Source organism: Phoenix dactylifera, chromosome 3, assembly GCF_009389715.1.
Source record: "Phoenix dactylifera cultivar Barhee BC4 chromosome 3, palm_55x_up_171113_PBpolish2nd_filt_p, whole genome shotgun sequence".
In the NCBI taxonomy this organism is placed as follows: Eukaryota; Viridiplantae; Streptophyta; class Magnoliopsida; order Arecales; family Arecaceae; genus Phoenix; species Phoenix dactylifera.
The window spans coordinates 10,043,882-10,059,307 of record NC_052394.1 but is presented as its reverse complement, the minus strand read 5'-3'; the positions used below and the strand labels follow the sequence as shown (position 1 = coordinate 10,059,307).

The following is a 15,426-nucleotide window of genomic DNA, read 5'->3' as shown; positions in this document are numbered from 1 at the left end:
GTAGAATCATATCGTAAGGTTGCTGCCCCAAATCTGTGGCAACATAGATCTTCAGCCTCCTGGGAGCTCGATTCACAGCGCAAGCCAAATGAACAAATCAAAATATTAGCCATGCTGGTCCAAACTGCCCAACCTCATGGAGCTGATGAACAAATCAAACAGGTCAGAATGGGCAAATGGGTGCATGACCTGAGCCTGGATGATCTTGCTGCCTCCATCAAATGCATAAAGCCTAATTAATTCATATGTTTTTGGAGGACCAAATATTTTGCTCGGATCTGATTACACTTTGTTTCTCGAAATCTATTTTACTATAAATCCTGAAGGCCTTCGCCAGATTAAATCAGGGAGTCACAGTCATCCACACCATCTCTCATGTGCATTCCACATGTCAGACGTTCAACAAAACTAAACACTAGAAAAGAAATTGCCATTATATGAAACATGCACCTTGCGTAAGTTTTGAGGCTACCATCAATATATAAGGAGTACGAGTTATTTTTTATATATATCATATAACACATCCACAAGTTATATACATTGTTGAAATGAATAAGAAATTTTATAGATAAACAGAAGCTTCGTGGGACACCTCTCCCTCAGTTTAAGTACAGACGGTTTGCCTTCGTTTAGCCATTCTTTCTAAATTCTCAGAAACCATTGCAGTTAGGTTAGGGTCCTCAAATTTGATGCCGAGGCTGAGCCTGAAAGAGCAGCAAATAATAGTTAGTCTACAGATAATCAACAAAGATACCTCAGTCAATAAAAGTTCCAGACAAAAAAAAGTGTGCTGTTTATTTAAAGCAGGACAAGCCAAGCTGGAATCATAATTAGCACAAGACAATGCGCATCCAAATGGAACTATAATTAAACTTTTAAATAATTTTTTTCAAACAAGTAATGCAGAAACTGGAAGTCTGAACAGGAAAGAGAGAAGAAAAGCTAAAGAAGTGGTTGATATACTTTGGGTCAAGAGTTATCTTCTGGACTTCCCTGATGGCTGAACTGGCAGCATATAGAGATATCTTCCCCACCTGTGGAAAATTTCATAATGAACATGTTAAGCTGCAGGAGAAATAATTGCCAAAAAAAAAAGCATAAACAAACTTCAAGAACATCAATTTGCCATAACCTCCAACATCTTAAGTTTCGCATCATGGTCATTTGGAAGGCAACGGATCTCTTGAGCCATGCGAGCAGACTCCCCTAAGCTCTCAGGAGATAAAAAATCAAGAGCCAATTGTACAGAAGACTGAGATTCAAAGAGGAAAAGGGTGAATATGGCGACAACTGATGTGGTTAAATAATCAGGTCATGATAAAGACTAATTATATGCTTGCAAATCAGAATTATTATAGATTCTTTCAGGCAATTTGATGGTCAAATGAATAAAAATCAAAATTTGGATTGCCACTACTGAAAGTTCATAAAATAATCCCCTGGTTTGATATAGAGCTAATCAGCCCGTCCATGTCTGACCCACCAAATAATCCACCAGAGCATGTGTGCTCATGAAAATAAGAAGACTTGCTTGTTGTCCCTCCCTCTCACCTTAAAAATGACATCAGCACTAATAAATACATGGTGTTGTCACATTTGTGCATATACAGATATTACATTGATTGATTTTCAGTTCATGCATGAGAAATGAGTTTTTAAACTAAGGTTTATTGTACTGGTCGGTACCAGTGCGTACCAACCATACTATACTATACAATGGTATTGAACCAACACTCGGTATACCGACCTGGCTCCTGTACCAAGTATAATGACACTATAATAGCATGGTACTGGTAGAGGGTCTAATATCAATATAGCAAACCTTGATTTAAACTAAATTTATATATTTCAAATATTTGAAAGCATGCAATATCTCTTCTCAACCCTATCGCTGCTTAGTCAGGTTTGTTCAAAGCAGATGGCTTCTGTGATCGGGATCAAAGTACCATTAGTAGCTCAATATTATAGCTACAACAAAGTTCATGAAGCTGGAGAGATTTCTGCTTGTAGTTGTGCAATAAAATCAGATGCATTTCTGACAATATAATCAGATTGAATAGACAAGAAATGAAAGTGCCATTTTCAAACCAAAAGCAACACTAAAAACTAAACTACAACACTCCATAGCCAGAATAAAGTTTGGTCTCCATGTTAGCAAGTTCCCAACCAATAATCAATTCTATCCATTTCCAAAATGGATTTTGATATCCCACATCAATGCGGAAGCTCCCAACTGATAATCAACTCTATCCATTTCTAATATTGTCCATGAACATTTCATCCACTTATTAAAGCTTCCATGATGTTTGAACTCATGAAAGATCATTATAATGCAGTCCCAAGTAATATGAAGTTTTTGAAAGAATATACCAGAGCTGCAAAAGTTCAGGGGAGGTGTCTGGCAATATATATATATATATATATATATATATATATATATATATTATGTTCTCCCCTCTCCCTTGCAGAAAGTTCTGTGCTAACCCTCCAATCCTTGTGATCTCAGGTGCTTTGTCCTTTCAAACTCATCTCTCTCTCACACAACCTAAGAGATTTCAAGGGCTACAGTACTAGCATGCAGCCAATATGGTCGAAAATATATGAGGCAGGTTCATGCTTACATCAGAATGCACAATTTTTTACCAACAAGTATTAATATAGATTTCATCATCTTGGTGAGAGGTGTTTTTCATGGGATGAAACTCTTCAAAAGTTTTAACTTATGGAAATAGATGTCCATAAGATCCATCATAACTTTAACTCCTTTCAAGAGACGTTACTGCAGTTCTCAACTTAGGTGTGTAATAAATGCAAATAATAAGTGGGCCCAACATCATAAGGATTACGGACATATTTGGCTCCAAAGTTACCCAATCTGTATATAAGGATGTAAACTCCTAATAAGGGGAGGCAAGATGAGGAAAACGAATAAGATTAGATCAATATGGAGATTAGTTGCCTAGCTAGGTTCAAGGAGTTACGGATTGGGAGTTTGCCAGCTAAGGATAGATTCTACTGGGTTTAGGAAGTTGAGTTTCTTGCAAATAAGAAAATAAAAGGCAGAACCCCTGATTCTCTTTAAATTGCTAAGCCCGAGGACCTGTAACAGATGGAAACATGTAGGAATATATGGGCCCAGGACAACTGTCAGACTCCCAGTCACTGAGAAACAGATGGAAACATGTAGGAATATATGGGTCACCATTACATGACACAAACCCTCAGGGCGGTGGATCATGGTGACCATGCATCACATGGGGTGACTTGGTAGCCCTCAAGATGAAAGCATCTGTAGCCAGGCATTAGCTTGGACTAACATGCCCGCCATGTAAGATTTGAGATGAGCTTGCATTGTCATAGCTACATGCGGCCAATGTGTCCTGGAGACATGCTCAATATGTACAAAAGGGCACTAGTAAGTATCCTGTACATGTTCAAGGAGGACACTTGCTATGCAACTCAACCAAACCTAATTGGTGCAAGTTCATGCTCCCATGTGAAGCATGGCAACTCACACATGCAGATTGACTAACATTCGTGCAACTCACAACAGAGTTCATGCTAAAATGCTATCCAGGAAAGGTGCAACAGAATCAGCACTAAGCCAACTTGAAGTTGACTTGCGATCAACTTGGTGACAATCAAATCCTACAAGATCCAAGCAGGGAAAATAAAATGCCATTATCTTGCACATTCTTCATGTTAAGGCCAAAACATAGACAGTAGGGCAAGCCCTTGTGGATGCAAAGTGCGCTAAACAAATAAAGGTTCACACTGTAGCGCAAGTCAATGATGAGAAGTGCATCTTTAGCACCCATCACACACTTTGGCCTATGGTCTACATCAAGCAAGCACATGCATGCACACATAACCAAGGTTCCAATGAATTAATTGGCACAATATCAAAGAGGGACTAGTTTGAACCTCTGCATTGCCTAGGCATCAGGTTGATCCAAATGTGCCTAGGTTATTTTGGAACATCTAGATGACAGTGTTAAGTTTTAACTCTCAAAAGCTAAGATATCCTAGGACAAGTAGCTAATCGTTTGCACTAAATAATCATAAACAGAAATGAAGAATGAGACTTCTGGTCTAGAATGAGTTTAACTCTTTTATATTTCTAAAAAATTGTAGCTAATTGATTTTCGAAAGGAAAAAATAAAAGATAAAACAGATCTCTAGATTTGGCATTAGGTATGTGACAGAGAACATACATAGACAAACAGGTCTTCTGATAAACTTCTTCATCCCCCTGATAAAGCCCATATTATCCCTACTAATGTACAATAGTCTACCAATAAAAAACACTAACAAGTGCATCCGTGTCCTCTAAAATACTTGAATTTAATTTATGCATTTCAGGGCAATTTGAGAATACTTAAAATGTTTGAATCAGCCCTTCAGAGAATTTCAGAGCTTTATTTAACAGATATTTTATATTAAAAAAAATCTTTTAACTGAGCAATTCAGATATTTAAAGGTATCAGTAGTTGTAGCTCACCTGTAGATTCCTAACTTGAAAAGGACATCCAGCGGGGATAAAAACAGCCTCTCCAACATGCTGTTTAAATGTCCATGGCTCTATTCCTGTGGTCATAAAAATTTGAAGTTAAATTATAAACATAAAAAACATAAGAGTTATCCCCTTCGCCCATTAATATCATCCTTAATACTAAACTTACAGACTGATATAAACCCAAAAGAAACAGGAAAAAAACATTGTTTCTTCATCGACATAATTTGTTACTTAAGCCAGATATACTTCTGAAAACCGTATGCCTTCTCAGCATGATAATGGGAAAATATGCATATATTCCACTTACCATATTCCTCCTTCAGAATTCTTTTGTGTTTGTCATTGAGGAATACAGTTTGATCATAAACAGGATGCATGACCTGCCATCCAAAATAATTATCAAAATAAAAATTAATTAGTAAAAAACATCTATAATTCTATATGAACTCAGTACAACAGTCAATGAAGAAAAACCAAGTTTACCGAATTAGCTGGCTGATTAGCAAATGTAAATTCCTTCCCATGAACTTTCAAATACTCATTCAGCTTTGGAACATCCTGCCTGAGGAAAACATCCCAAATAGCTCCAGCACTAGCTTTTTCTGGGATATCCACAACTTCCCTGGCTGAGTGGGATGAATCAAGTTCCTTCTTTTCTAATGAAGCTATTTCAGGATTCCGGTCTAGATTTTCCATAGCATTGTCTTCTTTGAATTTCAAGCCTGAACCACATTCCATTTCTTTACCATGTTCTCTATGTGTCAGATCAAGTGGTGCTGTCCTTTCATTTAAACTCATATTAGAATGGGCTATATTGGTATTCCCACGTGACCTTTTTTCGCTTATATCCATCTCAGACTTCTTAAAAGTTTGATTGTTCACTTCAGCAGTGTGCATCAATAGATAAACCTAAATAATTTAGGAAACATCAAAAAGTGTTAATCATTTAGTTTCTTAAATGCCATTCACATATAAAATGGAAACAACAAAAAATGAACCATAAAAAGAAGCCTCAATGTAGTTGCTGTAGTTGTTATTTCAGAGAATAATTCTTTGCTTTCATGCATTGTTTATGTCCTTATGTGTAAGAATATATGAAGATCCAAAGCAGATATGTTAATAAAAAACACTGAATAAAGGAATGCAAATTTATGCTATCATTCCTTTTTTCTCTTTAATACGAAAGAAATTCAATTTATATAGAACCTGCTATTTTCTGAAAAAATGGAACCTGAGGTTCACCAGCTTCTATATCTAAGCATGTAGAAGTGGTAAAAGAAATAGAAAATGACAGCATCCTTCTGCACATTTTTTGTTCCACACTCGCAATCTAGTTTGCAGGCATATTGTCTCCTCATCAATACACCAACCCCACTTTTGAAGAGCAAATTTTGGCAACGACCATGTAGAAAAATTTGAGAAATCCAAATTCCTGTACGCAAATGCTGTCTTATTTGATGCATATTTCCTACTAAGTTTTTCTAAGTGTTCACAACTTACTATGCAGATGTTTTGTTCAATGATGCTATCTCATAGGTACGCGGAAAATCCTTCTCAGCATTAAAGCTTAGTTGCCGTAGATTAGCTCAAAGTTCCCAACTGAAACATCCCAATAGATACGTTCTAGCCAGCATCATATGCATGCATATTTTGTCCGTGTTACTTATAGAAATTCCTCAACTATGAATTAGACAGAACCTGCTGTGGATAGGGAAATGGTAAAGGAAGCTAGATGTCCTTTCAAGAAAGAAATATAGAAAAGTCAGTCAAATGTTATTTTGTACTTTGTGGTCATCATTCTTGTTTGTTTGACATTATCTTCAGAACAACTGGCCCAAACCTCTTGCAATTACAAAGTCTAGAGAAAGTCACATCCAAATTAAAGGATGCGGACACCTTTTTTTCCCGGTGATGATGAGGTTATATGCCCATATTATATTCTAATATAGCCCAGCCTATGGGTATCACCTCCATATAAATGGCAAAGATCCATAAGGAACTGGTCCTTCCAGAAGACCAGTCAATCAGCAGTGATCAAGATGTGATTCACAATCTAGTCAGTCAGCTGGTTGCCCTCCCTGAAATAGTTTTCGTCAAATCCATGCAACCTCAGAAGACATTTGATGTCGAGCAGATGTCCCCAGACATGGAGAATCCCCATTCATCCAGGATACCACCATTGGGGAGGCTTCTTCAAGCCAATATCAAGTCACCTGCAGCCTGAGAATTGTGAGATCCACTGCTAGGCTGCAAGAAGCTCAGCTTCAGGAACCATGGCACCAGCCAGTGGAATAGCCCCAGCTCCTAAAAGCTGACCTGTGATGAGGGCTCCTTTAAAAGGAGGGACTTGTAGAAGTCAAAGACAGAATTGTCTAGCTTGTAGTCGAGGGTGGACAGAATGAGGAGATTCATAAGGACGTCTAGATTCTTGAATTTTGAGTGTTTGTCGAATTAGATGATTTATATAGTATCATAGATTTCTAGGATCTTATAGTTTGGAAGGGTATTCTTACAGATGTTCTAAAATAGGGGTGGTCCAGCAAATAGGTTGATGCCCAGAACCGCAGATCCTCTCTCATTGGAAATTGCGCAACTATGTGCTTTAGGGTCTTCCAAATGCCATCCAATAGATAGATGATTTATTGATCTGTCCCAAAAAAGGATACCATTCAAATTTTGGTCATCTTGCTTTTTGGCTCTATGGCTAAGAGAATAAATAAGAACCAAAGGAAAGGCTATATAGAGGAGTTCACCATTTCATAAACTTAACAGAACACTAGCATTTAAAAAGGAGCGGGCTGAAGATTATTTATTTCGGCAATGGATGACATCATCAACCTGCTCTTACCTATTTTAAGGTAAATATTTGCAAGAATGTGCTTTCCAGTTATGCAGCTTTCCCAAGCTTAATTTTTTGTACAGGCATTCATGTTTGAATTCATGAATTAAGGGGCAGAATGTTGGCAGGCTTTTTAGGACCCAATAGTATAATGCCTGTCAGAACACAGTTGGTAGCACGTTTTGCATAAGGCTTGGCTTATTTACATGGAGCTTATACATGGTTCTGATGGACTTTGCATAACTGGCAACCCAAGTTGGATCAGCTATCAGCTGGCCAACTAATTGGTTAAAGTTAAACAGGGAAAAAATGGGGGGTTTCCCAAGATCTTGTGTAGATGTTTTCTTTGTTTAGTTCCAAATTTGACTTTATGATCCTGGATTCAAGATTTGGAGAGTTAAGTATTTTGGCCGCCTAGTTAACATATATCTTCTCTCTAATCTGAAACTAATTTTAGGTTTTAAATGACAAGTGCTGATCTAAATCTAATCTAATATTAAATAAAACAAATTAATGTAAGAAATTTTTTTAAAATTGCAGGATGCCTACAAGAAACAAGTTAATGAGAAGTGTTTACTGGTCATATCAAGAGTTTGCTCAATTAGAGTAAAGGCATGTTGTCTTGTTTGATAAAGATTTTCTGGAAGCCTATCAAGCAAAACTATAAAATCTGAAAAAAAAGCTCGTCATTGAAGAACTGTTATCAACATGGTTGGCGGAACCGTCCCGAACCACCCGGTTCGGGGGTCTCAAGCCGTACCAGCGATGGACCGGGACAATTCCGGCAACGAAAACGAAAACCAGCGATGGAAGGGGAGAAGGAGAAGGAAAAAGAGAAAAAGAGAGAGAGAGAGAGAGCGGGGGAGGGAGGGAGAGGGAGAGCAAGGAAGAGATAGGAAGGTAGAGGCCAGGGAGCCGCAGCACGGAGAAGGTGAAAGAGAAGCTCCACCTCCGGTCCTCTGTTTCATTCGAAACATGGGCTCGGAGGGGTCCTTTTTATTTTTGAAATTTTTAACTGAAAGTCAGCAAACCTATTGCCAATTTCACTTAATTTTTTCATAAAGGGGCCCTCTCTGAGCCCCTCCTCCGCCTCCTCCACGCGGCGGCTCCCCAACCTCCGCCGGCTCTCTGTCGGCCTCCCCCTTTTCTCTTTTCCTCTCTTCCATTCTTCCTCTCCCCGCCTCTTCTATTGTGTTGGTATAGGCCTGGCACGGCACAGCACGACATAGGGCCGTACCGACCCGTGCTGTCGGGCAACTGGTCCAGAGCCCGGTACCGGCACAGTAGTCCTTGGTTGTTAAAGATCGGCTTGGCAAAGAGAAGATAGCAGGCGCTTCTGAATACTTTCTGCCATATTGTTCACAACTCCTTATGTTACTTATTTCAATTTTATAATTAGTTTACAGTTGTAAATTGTGGATACTTTTGAAGAGAGCATTCAATCTCTTGCCACTCATAGTGGTATTATAAGTTGCATTCTACCTATGATGCTATATGCAGTTCAAAGATAATATGAGATTACAACCTGAGGCTCCTTTAATGGACGAGCAGGGAGCAATATCCATGGTAAGTCAAAAGAACTATAATAAGACCTTACCCAACTTGGCATCTTAATCTTTAAATTCACAAACATGAATTAGATTGATTCTTTCTTTGGTTCAACCAGAACTTTATTCAAGACAAAATTAACATCATTCAGATAATCAACAAAAGTTATCAGAAAACAGAATAACAAGAAGAAGAAGCAGAAGAAGAAGACTAACAATCTCCTCCAATAATACAAACCTGTATTAATTAAAATAAACATAAAATAGGCATAACACAGGCATGCCTCAAAGCAGGTTATTTAATGAACTTCGCCAGTGTATATGAATTAGGCTGCTTTTTTTCCTTTTTAAAGAAGCAACTTGTTTTATGCTAAGATTTTTGCAGTATCATGTAATGTGAGATTTATCGGCTATGAGGCCTAATTGATGTACAAAGATATAATGGCAAAAAACAACTCATGGTAAACTCAAAAGTGCAAAGTGAGCAAAACATTTAAAGAAACAAAACAGATGAAAAATGAAGAGAGGAAAGAAGAAATTTTATAATGCTCAAAGAGCACTCCAAAGTCCTGAGGTAGGAAGAGAAGCATGCTTCAAACAGCAAATATCCATCAGAACAGCAAAAAACCCCTCTACCAGAACCCAAATGAAGACCATTTCAATGGGACTCATTGTCATATTGGGAAAAATAACATTCGTTGGAGGACCTACAAAGGCAAGCAAGAGGAGCAGCTACAAAATTTGGCCAGAAAAAACCCAGGAAAAATGAGAAAAAAGGTCTTATAATAGAAATGGCAAGAATTTTTTTTTTCTTTTCTTTTTTGATAGTTTACTGACCCAAATTAAACATCAGGAAGCAAAACAGATTAAAAACAAATATCCAATGCTTGCCAATGAAAGAAATCACATCCATCCTTGAATGACCTAAGGGAGACACCCAAAAGATAGCACATAGGGCAGCCAAGTTTCAGCCATCAGTATATTTTAATGTCATTCTGTTGACCAGAATATTAGATTGAAAATCCCAAGATTTAGTTTAGCATATATTTCCAGAATGTTTAAAGGTGCAGATACAATAAAAATTATGATACTATAAAATGTAGTATGCAATTACTTGTAGAGCAAGCCAACAAAAGGAACATTTAGAAACCTACCAGGTCAACCATATTAATCTGAAGATTGGCCACAGAATCACCTCTACCAAGCTCTTCATGCGTCCCATAAGCAATAAATAGCTTAGGTGCTACTTCATTTTGCAGGGTATCATGCGGCAGCTTAGCAGCCAGATTTAGAATTCCCCACTTGGAATGAATGAACTCAACTAATGGGAAATTAACAAGAAATTCAGGTCTGTGGCACAATAAAAACTCTTCCAGGGTACTAGGAGGCGGCCAGTCCTTTAATTTCAACATCTGTGGGCAACCATCTTCATGCTTGCGTCCCTCTGAATACCCTTTGATGAATTGATTTAGTTCAATATCAACCTGTCAGAATTTGATGCCACAGATCATTAGGTCACGTTCATATAGCCTAACTGATACCAAGTAAAAAGAATTTGTATTTCAGATGCATTACATAAAATGAATGCATTGACAAGACAAAAGATTAAAATTTAAATGTCATATAGATCTCAATTGCACTGTTATGCAAGTTGTATTTTTCAGATTCGCAATTGATGTAGTTGAGCTTCTTTGAACCTGGGCCATCATAAGAATTGAAATTGCATCTCGCGGTATCTTTTGTGATCTCACCACACACCACAGATGATCCATTTTTCCTCAAAGCGCATCACAGGCCAATGTAAGCTGTATCACATAATACCTCTAGAGGAAATACAGTTCTGATTTATCTGTTGTATCTATTAAGTTTATAAATAGTTTAAGCAGCAACAATGTCAAGCTCCATTATGAATGTTAAGGAACCACCTTGGTAACATTGCTTAGGAACCACCTTGGTAACATTGCTTCATCAATTAGGCTACTTAAGGTCGTTGACATTCATAGCATCTTAAAGGCATCTTTTGCCTAATATAATTTAATAGAAGACTCTATCTTTCTTAACGAGCCAATCCCTAGTAATCGGGATAAGGCTCCATGGTTATGTTTATAGCCTAACTTTTCTGTAGAAATTTTCACATACATAGGAGATCTCTAAAAGTAATATAAATCCGTTACAATTGAAAGATTAGCAAACATGTGATGGTACGAATGAAGATCCTTGGACAAAGCCTCTTAAATAAAGCACTTGTCAGCACCTCTCGTGCCTTCTTGTGTTGTATTGGGGTAAATACCCCATGTGGGTAGAGAAAAGGGAGATCTCCCTTATCTAGAAGCATTCCTAGCGCCCAACTCTTCAAGACCCTAGAAATCAGGTATGTAGCAGCACCTTTTATCTAAGTGCAGTCACATGCCCAGGTGCAAAAGCATGAAAAGGTAGTCAGAACCAACAAGTGCACTAAAAAATTATGGACAAGGTAAGGAATAAGGTTATTCCTGTTTGACAGTTACAGCAATCTAGCATTTGCACTAGTCAAAAGGATGTCCGATGACGTCTTAATGCAAAGGCAAAGCAGAAATATTTTTTCAAACAGCTATATGAAACTTTGGCATGGATGACAAACTTGTAGGTATTGTGGAGATTAGTGAGTTCCAGCAGGTTAACATGGCGGATCGACCACAAAGCTATGGTAATATACACTGAGGTTGCATTTGGAAGTGGAATAAGGTGCAGTAAGAGTCATCTAACCGAGTCATTCCACCCTTTTTGAACCAAAAAATGACTGGAGGACTCAGGTTAAACCAATTTCCAGAAGGGCAAAACAGGAATTTCAAAAAAGTTGGTACACAACATGGTGAAGTAATTTACTCCGGAGTCAAGAAGAGTGGGTGTCAGTTAGCCCATTTACTCCAGGTTATCTTATTCCACTTCCAAACTTAAGCCAAAAAGATGGCAAAGTTTAGCAATTTTAAGCACAACAGAGCTGGCATGATCTTTTCTTAAGCGCACAAAAAATGATAATCAAGTATGGTCACTCAATAAACTTACCTCTGAGTGGTTTAAGCAATCCACAACCTTCACGATTATGTTCTCATTCTGTCTCTCATCTGTTGTCTCTTGAATCCCTCTCCAGATACTCAATGGGTCCCAGCTTGAAGCCAGTGAATGCTCAAATACATGCTTAACAATAACCGGTTCACCCTTGGCCCAGTGTTTATGAAAATGGGCAATACCCTCCCGTTTCAAATCCTCCAAAACAGGATGGTAACAGAGGCTACTATCATATCTGTTCGAGCACTGGCGGAGAAGCGACTCACTTGACGTACTCGACTGAGAAGTCTTGCTCCCCATACACGAAAGACATTCATCTGTACTGCCTGGATCAGATACTTTACACCCATTAACCATTTCCTCGGCATTTTTAAGCAGCTTCGCGACCCAGTTAATTTTGAAAATACGCCTTAAAATTAATTTTGAGGAAGCACAGCCGCCGACCTCATCCGGTCCGCATGGGATGCTGCCATCGCTGTTGGCTTTCCACTTAGGAAATAGATATGCAAAATCAATTGGATTCTTGTCTTCTGACTGTAGCTGAGATTTATCCTTATTTGGAGCAACAGCATCTTTGCTTCTCTCAGAAACCCGACAATCTGTGGACTCTCCTCTCACGGTAACCAGAGATGCTCGCCGGAGATCCCGGCAACAGGTGAGACAAAGATCATATAAACATTTTGTACAATGTCGATGATAATCAAAAATAGGTATTTTGCAGAAATCGCTGCATAAACATGTTGTTATGAATTTAGTGCTCACCAAATGATGATTGAAGATGGAAACAGTACTTTATAAGACAAAAAGCATAGAAAATAGCATTAGTGCGGGGAACAGTACCAGCACATCTGCTCATCTGCATTTATATTTGCCCTCGGAATATCTACTTTTGGTCCTGATTTAAAAAAGCATATGGCATATCATAGTCGTGAGAAAAATGAAAAACAAACTGACAACATTAAGTATCAATCACAAAACAACATGCCAAGATAACAATGGGAAATTAATATACCATATACTCTTGTCTCCACCCCTATTTCGACGCACTGCTCAGCATAAATCTGTTTAAGCGCAGGAAGTACAAAAGCCAAAAGGGTGTGAAGATATCTCAACTTGTCAACTGAAGCAATTTCCTGTATCTTAGCCTGAAAGCACAGATAACAGATATGAGCCTATTTTTGTTGCATGAATCCCAGTTTTAACAGTAAAAGGGAGTAGTAAGCGAGAACCTAGATAACATTTCAAGTGAGAGGCAAAATACCTTAATTAAATTATCTCCACGCAAGCAAACTTTGCAATTGCAAATACCACGACATGCTGGGCAAACCCTTCGAATGTCCTCCATTGGAATCTCAGCATACCTAACAATATTAGTTCATAATCAGTCAGCTGATTTTCCATCAACGAAACTACTACAACTCCTAACACATGGCAGGAATATTTAATACCATCTTGAAATGCAGTTATCACAGTATCCTCTTCGATCACAACTAGTACACCAGACCACATCTGCCCCGTCATTCCTCCTGCACTGATGGCAAGTTAGCCCCTCAGCCCCACCAGATGAATCAGAACTTTTCCCTGAGTACTCCTACAATAGAAAGAACAAAGAACAATAAACTAAACGTGCAACATCCAGGTTAATCAATTAATTATTAGTTTACACATTATGAGATGAACACAAACCCACCCCTGGACCAATCCCGCTGAAGTTCTTCGCCTCCTTACTTGATGGAGGGGTGTTGTATATAGACCTGAAGCGATTCTCCTCGGACTGATGGGTATCTCTCTGCAGCTCCTCATTGAGTCTCAAAGAACCACCACGAGTGGAAAAACCCCTCACTGCCATCGTCTCGGCCGAGTACAAGGCCTGACCTTTGGGCACCCTCTCCTTGTACTTCTTCATAGAACCTCCCGAACCAGAAAACTCCCCACTGCCAGCATTCATGGGAGACATGGACCTCGAGACCTCCCTCCCTGCATGCTTGCTCTCCAAGTAGACATCCGCATCCTCAAGAGACTTCCTCTTGGCCTTCTTCAGGCTGGCCCTCAGAGCAGAGTTCGCCGCCCTCTTCTTTGCCTGGATGTAGTGCTTCTCACACACGGTTTTATCTGGCATCGACAGCGCGCTGCAGCGCCACTGCTTCCCGTCCGACCTCTTGCACCTCAGATCCTCCGGTATCCCCACATTGTCCTCCATAGCTCCCTCCACCTGTCGGCCTCCGATGCTCCACTATCCTAAAAAATAGCAGCAAAAACCACTACTAACTCATCCCATCATCCAAGAAATAACAAGCAACCAGGCAACCAAATTAGCCAACCATCCCCAGGGATCATGAGTTCCACCTTAAAGCATTCATAAATACCCACAAAAAATTAAAAAGAAATTAAAAAAATCAAACCGTGCAAAATCGGAATAACAAAACTCACAAAAAGTAAAGAATCAAACGGGAAACAGAAAGCAAAACCCTAACCCTAGCTCGCGAAATTCCACAACGGAGATCAATGCACCAAGTCGAGGGACTTCACGATGAATTAAGTGCGATCACAAGAGGAAAACAAGAAGAGATCGAAGAATCGACGAAGAGAGAGGATGAGAAAGCAAGCGTTTTGGGAGATCGATTTTCTTGTCGTCGTCCTCGGCTGCGGCGGCGACGAAGAGCGGGGAGACGACGGAAAGGGGGGGGGGAGAATTATAAGAGTGGGGAGACGGAGAAAAGAGAGTATAAAGTGGGAGGAATTTGAAGAGTGGTCGGAGTTGGTGGTATCGCCGTTGTTGTAAATTGAGTAAGAGTAGGAAAGGGGGTGGAATAAGAAGTCTCGGAGCGGTCGCGGGCCGCTGGGTTTCTCCGCGGTGGTCTCCATGCTGTGGGAGTAATAGTACGCGAAGGGAAGGAGCGCCAGCGACCCCAGGTTCTGTAACTCGCTTGCCGAATTTACTATAATGGCCCTATTTTTCCTGGTAGTTAGAGGATGGAGGCTGCAGCGGGATAGGGGTAGTTTCGGGATTGTAGGGGCTCGTTCCTGGTGGAATGGTTCGCTGCGACTGGTAATGTACCGCAGCGTGGGGGATCAGTGTATCTGGGCCGTTCAGGGTAGAGATGGTCCCACTGGGAGCCTGGGTTATCTGTGGGAGAATGTAACGATTGGACGATCTAATGTGTTGCGGATGGGGCCCGGCGATCTGATGTTGACTTTGGAAGACTACAATATTTGGCAATGCTGAACGTATCTAGCTATTTATTTTTGTTAGATGATGGTGTGTGTGACACGTAGCGATGCCTGCCAGATATATATATATCCACTCCATCCCAAAATTTTAAATAAGATTCATTTAGCAAAATTCTACAGAGTTAGTGATGGATTTGAAATTAAAAATTAAAATCCGTTAGAATTTAGAATTTATCATATTATATATATATATATATATATATATATATATATATATATATATATATATATATATATATATATAT

General features: G+C 39.2%; 1 protein-coding gene across 2 annotated transcripts; it reads right to left on the bottom strand.

Annotated features, from left to right (window-relative positions):
• Positions 1 to 416: 416 nt before the first annotated feature.
• Positions 417 to 14,819, bottom strand: LOC103722119 (lysine-specific demethylase JMJ25). Of its 2 annotated transcripts, XM_008812560.4 has the most exons (14): positions 14,425 to 14,819; positions 13,641 to 14,188; positions 13,399 to 13,541; positions 13,212 to 13,311; positions 12,963 to 13,095; positions 12,791 to 12,845; positions 11,948 to 12,677; positions 10,057 to 10,386; positions 5,000 to 5,425; positions 4,824 to 4,896; positions 4,502 to 4,587; positions 1,133 to 1,252; positions 964 to 1,034; positions 417 to 704 (listed from the first exon to the last, which is right to left on the bottom strand). In XM_008812560.4, exons 2-14 carry the CDS (start codon positions 14,148 to 14,150, stop codon positions 605 to 607), a joined length of 2,877 nt encoding a protein of 958 aa, XP_008810782.2. In that variant the 5' UTR covers positions 14,151 to 14,188; positions 14,425 to 14,819; the 3' UTR covers positions 417 to 604. The 2 variants fall into 2 exon arrangements, with proteins under 2 accessions (XP_008810782.2, XP_017701907.2); XM_017846418.3 differs by lacking the exon at positions 14,425 to 14,819 and having other exon boundaries at positions 13,641 to 14,394.
• Between the last annotated feature and the right edge of the window lie 607 nt (positions 14,820 to 15,426).